At 40.2% G+C, this 14932-nt stretch overlaps 1 protein-coding gene across 1 annotated transcript in view; it reads right to left on the reverse strand.

The window, feature by feature from the left end:
• The window catches only part of FAM171B (family with sequence similarity 171 member B), a 65756-nt gene extending 52539 nt beyond the window's left edge, over positions 1-13217 (reverse strand). The window contains exon 1 of the mRNA XM_019931551.3: positions 12858-13217. Within this exon, the coding sequence (XP_019787110.1) occupies positions 12858-13077 (220 nt within the window). The 5' untranslated portion in view covers positions 13078-13217. The remainder of the gene's footprint in view (positions 1-12857) is intronic.
• Positions 13218-14932: the final 1715 nt, after the last annotated feature.

Consider the following 14932-nt stretch of genomic DNA (forward strand, 5'->3'; position numbering starts at 1 on the left):
GATAGGGTGGGGAAATGGCCAACAGGCTGGCCCAGATGGGAGAGAGAGGCTACAGGAGACGTCAAGAAACAGCTTTCTGTGCTGTGTTCATGTGGAGAACTGAGATGTTAAGAAAACAGCACAATTTGGTCAAGGTGGTGATACCCCACTGTTAAAGGCAGGGGAGAGTTATTTCTGCTATATATCAATGTAAAGGCAAGACACAGTCACTGCTAATTCACAGCAGACCTAAATTGATAGAAATGGGGCTTATCTTTGAATCCTGAATTCAATTCCTTTGTTTAGAAAGGAGAGGGCACATCTGGTGTCTTCAAGAAATGAGGAAACGGTGGAAGAACTATGTTATTTTTTTCTAACAGCATGGAATGATGAGCGGTAAAAGTATGAAATAAAGAGAAATTAAAGAAAAAAGAATTCTAGAGAATACTAAAGATAAAAGGAACAGAATTATTATACTGTTAATCACAAAAGAAATGGAAAAAATAGATCTAAATCAAAAATAATAAATAATTTCCTTTTGCTTTTCTATATCACTTTGGGACACAGTTTAAATGTGCATTCTTCCAGGAAACAGGCCAAATTATTTCCCCTCAAGCCTGTGTTCCCACTGTCCCCTATATACTCCTCGAATAAAGCACTTATCACACTCTGTTATGATTTGTGGTCTCTCTCTGTCTCCACCAAGTGTTCTCTGCAATTAGTGAGATTTGAAAAAAAAAAAAAAAGAAGAAAAAAATGAAATCATTTACTGTATGAATCTTTGTTATCTCTAGCCCCACATATAAACCAACATATGATGTGTTAACTCCAAATAAATACCAGTTCCTCTTTCAGTATATTTTTTTCAAATCATGGAATTGCTCTTGATATAAAACCTGCATACTTTGGCCACTCATTCTGCATGTCTTACAGTCTTTTCCCTATATAATATTCTTTTCATACATATACTCTCTAGAGAAGCCCACTCAAGCTTGGGGATGAAAGAAGATAATCAACTGCACAAATATCTAACTATATTCAGTCATTCATTTATTCACTCAACAACTATTTATACAGGAATACAGTCCCAACCAAAACAGTTATTGCACCTGGCTTCATCTTGCTTCCAATCTAGAGGTGAAGACAAATATGGAATTATGGAATAGATGCCTAGCTACAGATCAACTACAGACCATGAGTGATTAGGAAGTGCTTACAAGAGCACATTAACAGAGGAACCTAGCTCAGACTGGAAAGCTAAAGAAAATCTGTTTAAACGAAGTGGCACTTAAGCTAATACCTGAAGTTTAAATGAATTTAGCCAGGACAGAGAGAGAGAGTGAGTGTGCATGTGTGTGTGTATGTGTATGTGTATGTGTGTGTGTGTGTGTGTGTTGGATGGATCAGGGAAGTACTGCAAGCAGAGATACAGAGGAACAACCTGTACAAAGGCCCTGAGGTACAAAACCTGTCACACTCAAGGCACAGAGAACTGGAGCTGAGACTGGGGTGGGAAAGCATGCAGGCCCTTATAGGTCACTGATTCTCAATATCATGGGAAGCCTGATAAAACTTGTTCTTAAAAATAAACACTATTTGTAGGGTCTTGGGGGAGGATTCCCATAACTGGAGTATGGATTTTTAGAGCACCAAGAATGGAACAAGGAGGCCAGTTAATATGCTAACCTGAACTAGAGTGTTAAGAGTGACCTGGGCTAGAGCAGGGGCAGTGAAGATGAAGAGACGTTAACAGATGAGGAATATTTAGGAGATAGACTTGGTGGGTTTGGTGAGGGACTAGGAGAGGAAGGTAGAGGAAGCGGCAAGGACAGCACCCTCAACTCTCCTTATTGGCCAGAGGGGCACTTTAATAACAGTGGGGTTTTTAGTAACAAAAGGAAGAATGAATGGTGAAGGTGGTCGAAAGCTGAAAACTGCCAGTTATAAGTTCTGGAAGGTAATGTACAGCATGATGACCCTAGTTTAAAAAAATAAGAAGGGGACTTTTTTTTATCCTGGAAGGTCTGGTGAGAAATGAAGAGTCCAGACTTAGACATGCTTAAACTGAAATACCTGTGATCTATCCACATAAAGATGTCAAAATAATTGGTGGGTATATTCAGGAGTGCACTCTGGGAAGTCTTAGCATATAGGTGGTATTTAAAGCAACTAGAGGGGATGAGATCACCTTGTGAGAGAGGAGAATGAGAAGAGAGAATGTTAAATGGAAAAAATTTTTTTCTACTTTTAGAATATAAAGGTATTTTAATTACCTACATATTACACTATCAAATATTTTATGCCTATAATACTTAAGTATAATTTTACAATATAATGTAATTATTGCATAGCAAATTATTTAACAGTTACAGACTTGAGACTGTATTACTGACAAAGGATATTGATAGGGAAGAAAGGGGAGTAAATTGGGTCACCATATTTTCATCTTCCTTTGTCAGATCTATCTCTAAGCTGCTGGATCCATGAAGGGCCCCATATACAGTCCCTGCATACAGTTCCAGTCTGTGAGCCAGTCCTTACATACAGGAAACACAAAGGCCACAGTAAGATGGATTTGTCAGGGGAAGCTTATGTCTTTTTTGACCTCCCTGTCTGTGCCCCTGTGCCATTCTCTGAAGCTGTAGCTTTCCAAGTCTCAGCACATGCTATTATTTATCTTTGGAACATCAGAATGTGTTGAAATACAAATTTTTCCATTTGGACTTTCAAATGAAAGAAAAATTTTGCAATATAAATCCATTCCTCAAAACAAGGAATCGCTCTGCTATTCACTCTTCCTAGCATCTAGCTTTTCCAATGTAGTCAGTTATTAGTGAAACCAGGAGAGGTGTGAATCAAAAAAAGTAAATAAGGAAAACATGAGTTTCAATGAGTTTAGAGATGATATTAATTCTGAAAGTCGAGAAGAGCACTGGTGATGAAAAGAGCAAGTTCAATCACAGACGTAAATCACAGTAGCCTGAAATTACTATTTTGACCCCCAAACTGTTAAAAAAACAAAGATTAATACTTGCTTCAGCAGGTGGGAAATGGCTTAGGTTTTTATAAATGCCTTCTCTGAAGGCTAATAACAACCAGGGCAGGCCCTCATCTGCTAAAATGCATTGAAGTTTATAATCAGGCCTGAGGGACTGGATGAATCACAAAGTAATCAGAGCCCTTATTAAGATTATTAACTTGGTCTTAGTGACCCTATCCTTCAGTGCAAGAGCCAGGAGCCAAGATGCAGAGAGTTTCTGGGTTGACTGCCAAAAAATTCTGAACAGAGGGTTTTTTCAGGTATAAGATATCCCACTAGGTTATTATATAATGAAACCTGGATATAAAACAATTCAGAGTCATATGGTTTATCAAAAGATAATTATTGCATTTTGGTAGACATTATACAAACAGAATGGAAAAGCCAAAGGTTGAAAGAAAAGCCAAAGGTTGAAAGAATCGACCAAGGTACGTGCATCCCACACAATCAGTTTCTTCAAGGGTTAAGGCCTTCTGGCAGGACGGGTTATGTTGCTGTCACGCTTACTAATTCTACCCATCACATGTACACAATAACAGAAACCTCACATGTTAAGAAAACACAAAAATGTTATTTGAGTCTGAACGTTACCTTTGTTCTTTTCTTATTGAGTCCACTTACAAAGGTCTAATCAACCATGGCAGGTTTTCTTAACCTTTTGGGGGTGGTCAAGGATTCCTTTGAAAATCTTACAGATGATCTCAACACTAGATAACTGAGATTGTATAATTAATTTCAGGGTGCTCATAAACCCTCTACACCCTTCCACTGGTTCCCTAGAACCTCTGCCATATAGGGTATAAGGGACAGTGAGTCCCTTACACAAACAGGGGAGAAGAAGATTCACCATTTGTGAGTACTTTCTCTCCCTATGAACTTACTTGACCTCCCCTCAAACTTGTCACAGCGAATTATATTACCTCTCTCTTCTTTGCTTATGAGCCTCCAAAATCTTCACCTTTTACATCTTGACACCCTATATTTACCAAACTTTATGGATTCACAAGACTTCTTTCCTATTAGAAATACTATGGCACAGAAGCAATTTAAAAAGGCACATTCTTTTGACTATTCTGATTCACAAAATTGAATCCATTGGTAGGGAAAAACTATTAAAAAGCTCACTTACCTTAGTTATATTTGCTATGAAGAAAATCATCAAATTATCCTTAAGTAACAGTTTTATCAGAATCTGTAACTGCCAGGTGGTACCACAATTTCTTTTAAGATGTGAATGTGGCATCTAGAGATTATCATACTAATTGAAGTAAGTCAGAGAGACAAATATCACATATCACTTATATGTGGAATCTAAAAAAATGATACAATGAACTTATTTACAGAACAGAAATAGACTCACTGACATAGAAAACAAACATGGTTACAAAAGGGGAAAGGCGGGGGGAGGGATAAATTAGAAATTTGGGAATAACATAGAAATTTAGGAGTAGCACATAAACAACAAGGACCTACTGCATAGCACTGGAACTATATTCAATATCTTGTTAAGAAACTATAATGGAAAAAAATCTGAAAAAAATATATATATTCAATATATGTGTATGTATAAATGAATCACTTTGCTGTACACGAGAAACTAACACATCGTAAAGCAACTATACTTCAATAAAAATTTTTAAATAAAAATAAAACAAATAGTACTTCAGATATAGAGAACAAACTAGTGTTTACAGGGATGGAGGGAAGACAGGGGTAGGGGATTAAGAGGTACAAACTACTATGTATGAGATAAATAAGCTACAAGGATATATTGTACAGCACAGAGAAGATAGCCAATATTTAATAATTATTATAAATGGTGTATAATAACCTTTAAGAATTGTGAATCATTATGTTGTATACCTGAAATTAATATAACATTGTAAATCAGTGACACTTCAATAAAAAATAAAATAACTGTCTTTAAAAAAAAGAAAATTTACAAATTACCAGATTAAAAAAAAAAGAAAAGACGTGGATGTGTTCCAGCTTATGTTATATACTTTTAAAACACTGCCAGAGCAAAGCACTTAGGAGAAGGTCATTTCTACCTCATCCCAATTCCAAGAGCCTATGATTCCAAGTCTTATTTTAATCTATGAAGTGAAAACTTTTGGTTTTTTTAAATTACTGCATATTTTAATTGATATTAGACATCATTTCGTTATAAATAGCATTAGAAGATCAGATTAGTTGTTTCATACATTAGTACAGAGATACTTTTCTTGCATAAGATTATGAATGAGACTTAAATTCTGATTACTTTAAAGAAACACTGGAATTTGGGGAATCATTAAATCATAGCTTTTCTGCTAAAAGTCCAGAATCTAACAGCACAAAAATATTGTAAAATATATTTTGGAATGTACTTATTTTATGAGGAGAAGTAATTTGTTTTTAAATGCAAATATTTGGAATATACCAATTCATTTAAAAGTAAGTGACCAGATAGATTTTTTTTTAACTTCAGGCACACAACATGAATTAATCATAATCTGTGCTTCATGACACACTTATTGATCCATGCATGGTTCATTTTACTTAGTAAAATAATTAAATAAGTCGTACTATACCCATTATCCTTGGTGACATTTTTCCCCTTACGCAAAAAGTGTGGCCTCCCTCTACTTCATTTTTACAGTAAATGGATATTCTTTTGGTAATCCTGTCTCAGTCACCCAGACATTATAAACAAATCCTACTCATACAAATATGAAAACATTAGCAGCATGTTTAAAGTTTTGAAGAAACATAATCCATTTAACTATATAGAGCCATATTTTGACAGCTTAATTTCTATCATTTTCAAAAACACTGGCAGTTGGGGGCAGGGGTGGGAAACAGGCAAGGGTGGAATGGGTCACAAAATCCAGGACCTTCGCAGCTTCTATTCAACTCCTGGTTATAGTTAACCCATTAGAAAAAACAAATTATCCATCTACCCATGCTGTTTCTGTTTGTGTCACATTCCTATTACAAAAAAGTGGCAGAACAGGTAGGTGTGAATAAAACCATGGACACTGGTCTTATTTTATTTTAGAAAGAACAATGAATATGGAATTCTACAACATCCCTGGAGCACTTACCCCCGAGGTAAGCCAAAGGCCTTACAGCATGAGCCCCAGGTGAGGCTGGACATTTCTACGAGTTTCCAATTGATCAAGTGGTCACTGAAAGCCCAACTAGTATTTAGGTCCACAGATATGAACTGCTAATGGCTTAGCTATATATGTGTTCTAAATTTTAGCAGAGCTAACAAGTGAACTAAAACTATATAGTTTCTAAGTGCTGTTTCTCTAGGAATAGGAACAAAACTAAACTAAGTACAATAACTGATAATACTGGCAAATGTTTAATTTTAAATTAGACCCTCGTGTCATGATATAGAAACCTACTTGAGAAAAAAAACCACATTAAATAACAATTGAAATCTCTGTCACATATAAATAAAATTAATTTCAAATCTTGTTTTTTGTGCAAGACACAGAAACTGAACATGGAGAAATTAACAGGTATTATCAACTCAAGGCTTCAGAGAAGCCCAAGACGTTGCTGAGACATTTTACAGTCTAGGTTCACTAGGTCACAGATTTGACACGTTATTAACATGGAAAGCAACTGCCATTTCCTTGACACCCTCTACCCTACATGAAAGGGCACCCGGAAACCATTCCTCATTTCAGGCCCAAGTGAACTGGCCTAATTATACTCCGAGACATTATCAACAAGTAGTTAAGAATACTGCCTAGTCCTCATAACATAGACAGTCATAAAAAAAAAAATTTAAGGGCTTCCCTGGTGGCGCAGTGGTTGAGAGTCCGCCTGCCGATGCAGGGGACACGGGTTCGTGCCCTGGTCCGGGAAGATCCCACGTGCCACGGAGCGGCTGGGCCCGTGAGCCATGGCCGCTGAGCCTGCGCGTCCGGAGCCTGTGCTCCGCAACGGGAGAGGCCACAACAGTGAGAGGCCCGCGTACCAAAAAAAAAAAAAAAAAAAATTTAAGAGGCACAGAATCTGATATGTCTTGGACAGATGGATTGTGCTTACACAAAAGGGCAATTAAAGAGACATCTCCAAACAGAATCTTCAAAGCAAACAGAAGCTGTTTTCTTAAGCCTATGATGTATTTCACTACAATGCATAGCTTTCATAGTTTTAGAATTTTCCAGGTAACTATTCCAAAGCATACTTTTTATCAATAGCAGATGGAAAATATTATGTCCATTTCCTAGCTAAGGCAACTTGGAGGAAAGGAAATTAAGACACATTACACTAAGCCAGGTCAATGAATGACAACAGTACTGCAGCTAGTACCTAGTCAGAATGCTGAAAGAGAATTAAGTTCAATATTTATATACTTAGGGGGAAGAGTTCTGTTTCAGAAAAATATTTGGTTGTTTCTGTTCAGGCACATTAAGAACACTGAAAAACCACCACTAAAACAAACTGGACTGAAATTCAACACAATGGCATGTGTTTTTCCACCTGTAATCAACACCAAGAAATAGCTCCCTTTGGTTATTAAAATCCTGGAAAGAAATCATAATTACCCCATCTGGGAATACGGCCTTCAAAGCATGAGTACTTTAGATAAAACAGCCAATGTCTAGTACCACTCTATTGATTTTCAAATTCCTTGAACGGAAAAAAACTAAACAAATGCTTTCATGGATAGGAGATTTTCAATCAGGTTTGCTTAAATCAAAGTTTAAATCAAGTTATTTGAATTTAATAAAAAGTATACAGTAATACTCTCTACTGAATTTCAGTATTTTTAAATTTTGTTAAGTAGGTCCCAGCTACATAGAATATGAAAAAAATCTTTAAAAGTACAAGAATGTAGCAGCTTCATTTACAATAGCTAAAACTGGAAATAACCCAAATATCCATCAGAAGTGATAAACCAAACTGCAGTAATTGATACAATGGAATACTGCTCAGCAGTAAAAAGGAATAAACTACTGAACATCCATGCAACAACATGGATGAAACCTATGGAAATTAGACTGAGCTGAAGAAGCTAGACACAAAAAAGTACATGCTATATGGTTCTATTTTATGAAGGTCTAGAAAACACAAAATTAATCAGTGACGAAAACAATCAGAACAGTTGTCAATGGGTCAGGAGCAAAGATTGCCTGGGGGCATGAGGGAACTTTCTAAGGTGATATAAATGTTCTATATCTTGATATGGTAATGGTTACAAAGGTATATCCATTTGTCAAGAGAATACAGTTTATGTTAATACCAGAATCTGAAGTATGGACATCCATTAAGTAGCTTTTACAGCTTTTTTTCATTTTATGACTTTTGATATTTTTAAACCAATACTTACAAAATGTATATAATCATAAGCTCACTTGAAAATTACTTTTGAATATTTTTGTAAGGCAAACATAGAGTGATAATAAAATTCTAACATCAATTAAAAGATATATATTTTGGGCTTCCCTGGTGGCGCAGTGGTTGAGAGTCCGCCTGCCGATGCAGGGGACACGGGTTCGTGCCCCGGTCCGGGAGGATCCCGCGTGCCGCGGAGCGGCTGGGCCCGTGAGCCATAGCCGCTGAGCCTGCGCATCGGACGGCAACGGGAGAGGCCACAACAGTGAGAGGCCCACGTACCGCAAAAAAAAAAAAAAAAAAAAGATATATATATATTTTTTTAATATTTAAATATATATATATATAATGTGGCAACTCTGTAAATCAAACAGCACTTTCCCCACCCAATAAACTATAGTTTATTGTTAAAAAAAAAAAAGGAGTACAGTTTAGGTATGTACATTTTAATGTATGTACATTTTACCTCCCCGCTCCCCCCAAAAATCCCACATAATGGAAATGGATGGAGGTGTGAGTGAAATAGTCACAGCAGAACTTGATCATTGTTAAAGCTGGGTAATGGGTATGGGCTGTTTTTAATACTATCCTGTTTACTTTCTATATATTTGACGTTTTCCAAGGTAAAAGGTTTAAAAACATAGATCAGTAAAATGTACAATCAAAAATGTTTATACTGTGAAAATATATCCCTCAAGAGGCTTTCTCTGTATTCAGAAGACTTTTATAAAAATCCACGGAGATCCCCAGTGTCTGTGCTTCGCATGGAGAATTTGAAATGGAGCTTGTTATTTTCTCCAGCTCCCCTTGCCCCCATCCCCAGCATGCCTCCCATCTAATGGGCCATCAGACTGAATATGATATGGTTGTCTCCGCTACCACCAACCCCCAAATTAATTCTTCCCTCATCCCTCGAATATTTATTTCTAACAAATACTGGTGCAGATGGAGAAATCAGAGCTGCTGCAGACACCGGAGAAAACAGATCTCAACCTTAGTCTTTATTCTCATTACTCTCTGAGGATGGTGTTTTAGAAGTTAATGAGAAAATGAAAATTTACTTTTTTTACATCCTGATTTTTTAAAATCTCATATTCAACTTCTTTTAACCTCACTTTCTTATTTCTCAGCAATATGAAGAGACATAAATTTTCAAAATAATAAAATCCAGAGTAACCAGAGTCAGCAGTCAGTTTCTCTACTATGGACTTATGAGGCTCAATCAGGTATCAGTCACTAAACAAGTCTTATTAGTTTTCTAAATATTGCCTGAGAAAAGTCCTATAGCGTTTCACAAAACATGTCCAAAGAATCAGAAGCACCACACAGAGGCAAAGAATGAATTAAAGCTCAGTCAGAGCTATTTAAAGGTATGTTAATACCCTCCTAGAGCTATTTAAAGGTATGTTAATACCCATAAGAGGATTATAAGTGCACCTGGGTAAAGAATCTTCTTGACAGAACCTAAAAAGTGGACTTAAGTATTGTATCTAGCAGTTCTCTGTAGTGAACACAAGATAAACACTGAAATTAGCTAAAATTAAAAGTCCAAAATATATATACTTTATAACCTCCACTTACAAATATTTCTACCTAACATTTCTTTATGTTTATATGACCCTGCTAAATTCCAATGAAGAATTTCACAAGATGTGAAATAACAAACACTCATAAAGTAAAGGAGATCCTTGATGCCAGCATTTTTGTTCATTCATTCATTCATTCAAAAATATGTGTTCCTACGAGTAGCAAGTGCTCTTCTAGGTGCTAGAAATATATGTAATAATTCAATGTAATAACGAACTAAGCAAAGTTCATGCCCTCAGAGAGTTTACATTCTAGTAAGGGGAGACAGGCTTACAAGAAGGGCTGAGGATAGTAAGTGCCATGGAGGAGAATCAGTAGGAAAGAGCATGCAGATGGCTATTTAATACAGCTGTCAGGAAAGGCTTCTGTTAGCGTGACTGGAGCAAACCTGAAGAATCGAAGGTCCAGAATTCCACGCAGAGAAAATGACAAGTGCAAAGGCCCCACACCACAGCCCACTTGCAAACTGAAGAAACAAAGAGCCAGTGTGGCCCCAGCGCTGAATTAGTGTCAGAGCTGAGGGAGATGGGAGTGAGAGGGCCGCAGAGGATCTCAGCCTTTGTGGGCCATTTTCAGGGTCTGGGCATCTAGTGTGAGGGAGATGGGAAGCTATTGGAGGGCTGTGAGCAGAAATGATCCTATTTAATGTTTTTAAAAAGATCACTAGGAAAAAAAAAAAAATCACTAGGGCTTCCCTGGTGGCGCAGTGGTTGAGAGTCAGCCTGCCGATGCAGGGGACACGGGTTCGTGCCCCGGTCCGGGAAGATCCCACATGCCGCGAAGCCGCTGGGCCCGTGAGCCATGGCTGCTGAGCCTGTGCGTCCGGAGCTTGTGCAACGGGAGAGGCCACAACAGTGAGAGGCCCGCGTACCGCGCAACAAAAAAAAAAAAAAAAAGATCACTAACTGTGTGAGGAGAACAGACAGAGGAGCAAAGGTTGAAGCAGGAAGACCAGTTCAACCTAGAGATCACAATGTGCTCAGAGGAACATTTTAAGTTCATTTGTTTATAGGTTATGTTTCATTATACAACCCAAATACTCCTGAAACTAAAACAGCAGTCAATTGAATTGCTCTCTTGTTTGCCACTGGCTTGGAGGGTTAGAGTTTTTGAGGGAAATGCAAGAGTCATCTTATGTTACTTTTCAGGCTGTAGTTTGATCTGTTGGCTAATGGTTCCTTTACCTCCATTAATAGGTAAATAAGATAAAAACTGCTAGCTTCCCCCAAAATAACCCTTTTCAAAAATATTACATCACAAATATCAGAAAACAAATATTTTCACACGTACACTGGATACAGATGTTTCTCATATTATTTCCGTTATTCGTAACCTTCATCACAACCTATCTATATGGTAGTAGCCAAAACCCATTTAACTAATATTCCTGAAAGACGATAAATCGAAATAAAAATATACTGCAAATCATAAATCCATCACCACTCTGACTTCTGTTTCATCATTTATGAAATCCCTCCCATAATGAAGACAGGCTCTCGATCACTCTCCTATCTCTCATGTCCTTAAGTTTACCCAACAGCATATCTAATCGCTGCCTCGCCCGTACCCTGTGGTTAGCACTTTTAGTTATAAAAAGCCAGGTAGGAAAACCACCACACACAGCACATCTTTCAGGAGTTTCAGCCACGCTCAAGTGTTATTAAATGGTTTGAGAGGGTGTCAGAAACACATGCTTTCCGGCACACTTTGGTGATTTCATCCTACGCTCAGAGCACTCTGATAAATTAAATCATTCTGGCTGTGTCAGGAATCGCAGCTGGTGTACCTGAGTATTGCTCTTTGATGATGAGCAAACGGTACAAAATAAGATACCGAACCCTACTCTTTAAAATCTCATTTTCGGCATCTCGTATAACGTTACTAGGCAGGATTTTAAAGCGAAAACAAATGTTATAATTCACTTTGGTTTTGCAGAAACCTAAGCCCACTTGCCAAAAAAAAACTGATGGCTTTTTTTCTTTCCAAAGAGCAGGCAGCTTCTACAGTAGGGAAGGGGACTGGGGTTGGGGGGTAGGGAGAAGCTATTAATATGGATAATCCAGCTTTTTGCTTACCGGCGTAGCTTTAATGGAGGGGAACCAGGCAGGAACTGAGGGACTGTTACAGCCACGTATACCAAAAGGGCTTTCCTCACCCTCAGCTGAATAGTGTGGAGAATCTGTCTCATTACCTTCTACTAACAAGTAAGGAGATTCCCCTCTCTGGGGGCAGGCTTTGCTGTACTAACATCCGCTACAGACTTCACCTCATCCAGCCCCCTCTCCTTTTCCCTTTCCTTCAGCCACAAGCTCCTATTTCTTTTTTGGTTTGTTTCATCTTATTATACTGAAGGCATTCTTGCAAACTGCCTTCAACCATTCCCGGGATAAGAAGAGACAGAAATAAATAATAAAATAAATTAAGATTTCTTTTCTCCAGAGCTAAATTTAAATATATAGGCGGAGTGAGATGGTGAAAAGGGGTGTGTGGGTGTCTACTGCAAGATTTTTCAGTCTCTAGGAGAGAAAAGGGTAAAGAACAGAAGGCTAAAAGGATTTGAGAAGTGTGTGTGTGTGTGTGTGTGTGTACAATCATTCCCAGGGCGGAGGGAAAAATTCAGGAAGGGAGGGAGAAGAAAAAAATCAATCCAGGCACTCACTCCCATCCCTCCCGACCCCTCCCCACCCCACTGCAGTGCTCTGCGCTTCCCAGAAAGCTCACCACCCAAAGGGCAGATTCCCAAAACCAAAGCAGAGCCCGAATCCGGGTCACGCAGGCAGGCGTTTGGGGGGGTGGGGGTGGGAGTGGGGGGGTGTAGATGCAGGCGATGGGAAACCATCTGGCTAGGGAAGCGGCGAGGAGGCCAGCAAGACCAGAGGAGGAAAGGCAGGGCCGGGCTGCCGGGACCTACCGGGAGCAGTGACGGTAGAGGATGCCCCGGGCACCTCTGGCCTCTCCTCCTCAGCTTCCTCCCGCTGCCGTTGCTGCTGCTGCTGCTGCTGCTGGATGAGGCTGAGGTCGGAGCGGCTGAGCTCAGCTCTGGCGGCCGCAGGGACCAGCCTCGCCTTCAGCAGCACCGCGGCCAGGCCGAGGAGCAGGGTGCAAGGGACGCGCCGGCTGAGCCTCGCCATGGCCGAGAGCCAGAGGGCCGCGGCGGCATATTGCGGCGGAGGTCCGGGCGGCGGCGGCGGGCGCCAGGGCTGCGGGCTCTGGCAGCGCCCGCCCGCTCGGTCCCCTCGCTCGGTCTGCCTCGCACACCCTCACCAGAAGGAGGAGGCTGTGGCGGCGGAGACGCCGGGGGAGGAGGAGGAGGGGGAAGTTAGCATCCTCACGCACGTGACGCGCGGGGCGGGGTGGGGCGAGCCTCACGCCCGGCGCCGCGTCTACGCTCTCACCCCGGGCTCAGGGGCTTCGGACGCGCGCGCTCGGCGGGGCGCTGGGGCGCAGTGCTGGTGGTGGCTTCCTAGGGTAAACGAAAAAGGAGAGCCTTTCTGGGGGCTGGTAGACCTTCAGATCCTCTAGCCCCTACCGAGACACCGGGAAATTTTGCAGAAAGTGGAATAAAATTCCCTCCACCTGACCGCAAAGTAGAAGAGAAGGTGGTGTATTGATTACGCTCCCACAACACTTAACGCAGCACCAGCGGATCAAAAAGCCAGGATCTCTTAACCATGTGGGCTTTGGGGTATCACAGCCATCACTGGTTAGCTAGAAATTAAACTGCGGCTCTCCAGATTTTGATTAAATTCCTCTTTCTGCCCAAATTGGAATTTCTTTCTATATCGTAAAATATTCTTAATTACGTTTTGTCTAATTATAGTCTATACTTTTCATTTGCTCAAAAAATATTTTTCTAAATGCCTGCTAGGTGCTTACCACGTGCCAGTATTTAGTCAGGTGCTTGGAATAAGCAACATACAATCCCTGCGTTCTAGGAGCTCATTACCTGTTAGGACAGAGGAACATATAAACAAATTATAATCCAGGGTGGTGCCTGCCACTGGAGAAACACTACAGCATGCAGAGATTGCACTGAATTGGAAGAAATTAACAATGTGGTATATGGATGGGGGCTATGAAACACTAGGAAAGGTGGGGTTTAAAGAAGAATAAGAGTTCCACACATAGGTGGGTGTAACCAGGTCATCTAAAAAGTGTAGCTCTGTGTGTGTGTGTGTGTGTGTATGCCCGTGCACACACACCTAGAGGTGTGTAACAGCACAGTGTGCTTGGAAAATTGTCAGCAATGATTGTGACAGAGTGACAGTGTTTTAGATCGAAAAGGAGAGTGGAGATCAGGTCATTAAAAAAATAATAGCAGGGACTTTCCTGGTGCCGCAGTGGTTAAAAATCTCCCTGCCAATGCAGGGGACACGGGCTCGGGCCCTGGTCCAGGAAGATCCCATATGCCGCGGAGCAAATAAGCCCGTGTGCCACAACTACTGAGCCAGCAGGCCACAACTACTAAAGCCTGCACACCTGGAGCCAGTGCTCCGCAACAAGAGAAGCCACCCAATGAGAAGCCCGCGCACCGCAACGAAGAGTAGCCCCCACTCTCTGCAACTAGAGAAAGCCCGTGCACGGCAATGAAGACCCAACGCAGCCAAAAATAAATAAAATTTAAAAATAAATAAATAACGGCAAACACTTCTATAGTACTTACTGTGCCCAGGCATTGTTCAAGCACTTTATATACATTAACTCCTGTAATAACCTTGGATGCTATACAAGGAAACTGAAATTTACATTGCAAGTGATTATGAAATAGTGAAAGAAATTAATCAGGGAAGGGACTTGCTACCAGTCTGTGTTTTCACTTTGCTATCGGTATGGAAGAGGAAGAGGGATAGATTGGCGGAGAGGAGGCCAGTTTAGTGGTGTCTGCAAAAGCCAGTGAGGAGATACCAAAGGCTTGTGAGACCAGAAAGGAGAAAAAAGGAGTGGGAGATTCAGTATGTAGGGCTAGAATCAGCAAAAATGGTTGAT

The sequence above is a fragment of the Tursiops truncatus genome, chromosome 7, assembly GCF_011762595.2.
Source record: "Tursiops truncatus isolate mTurTru1 chromosome 7, mTurTru1.mat.Y, whole genome shotgun sequence".
Lineage (NCBI taxonomy): Eukaryota > Metazoa > Chordata > Mammalia > Artiodactyla > Delphinidae > Tursiops > Tursiops truncatus.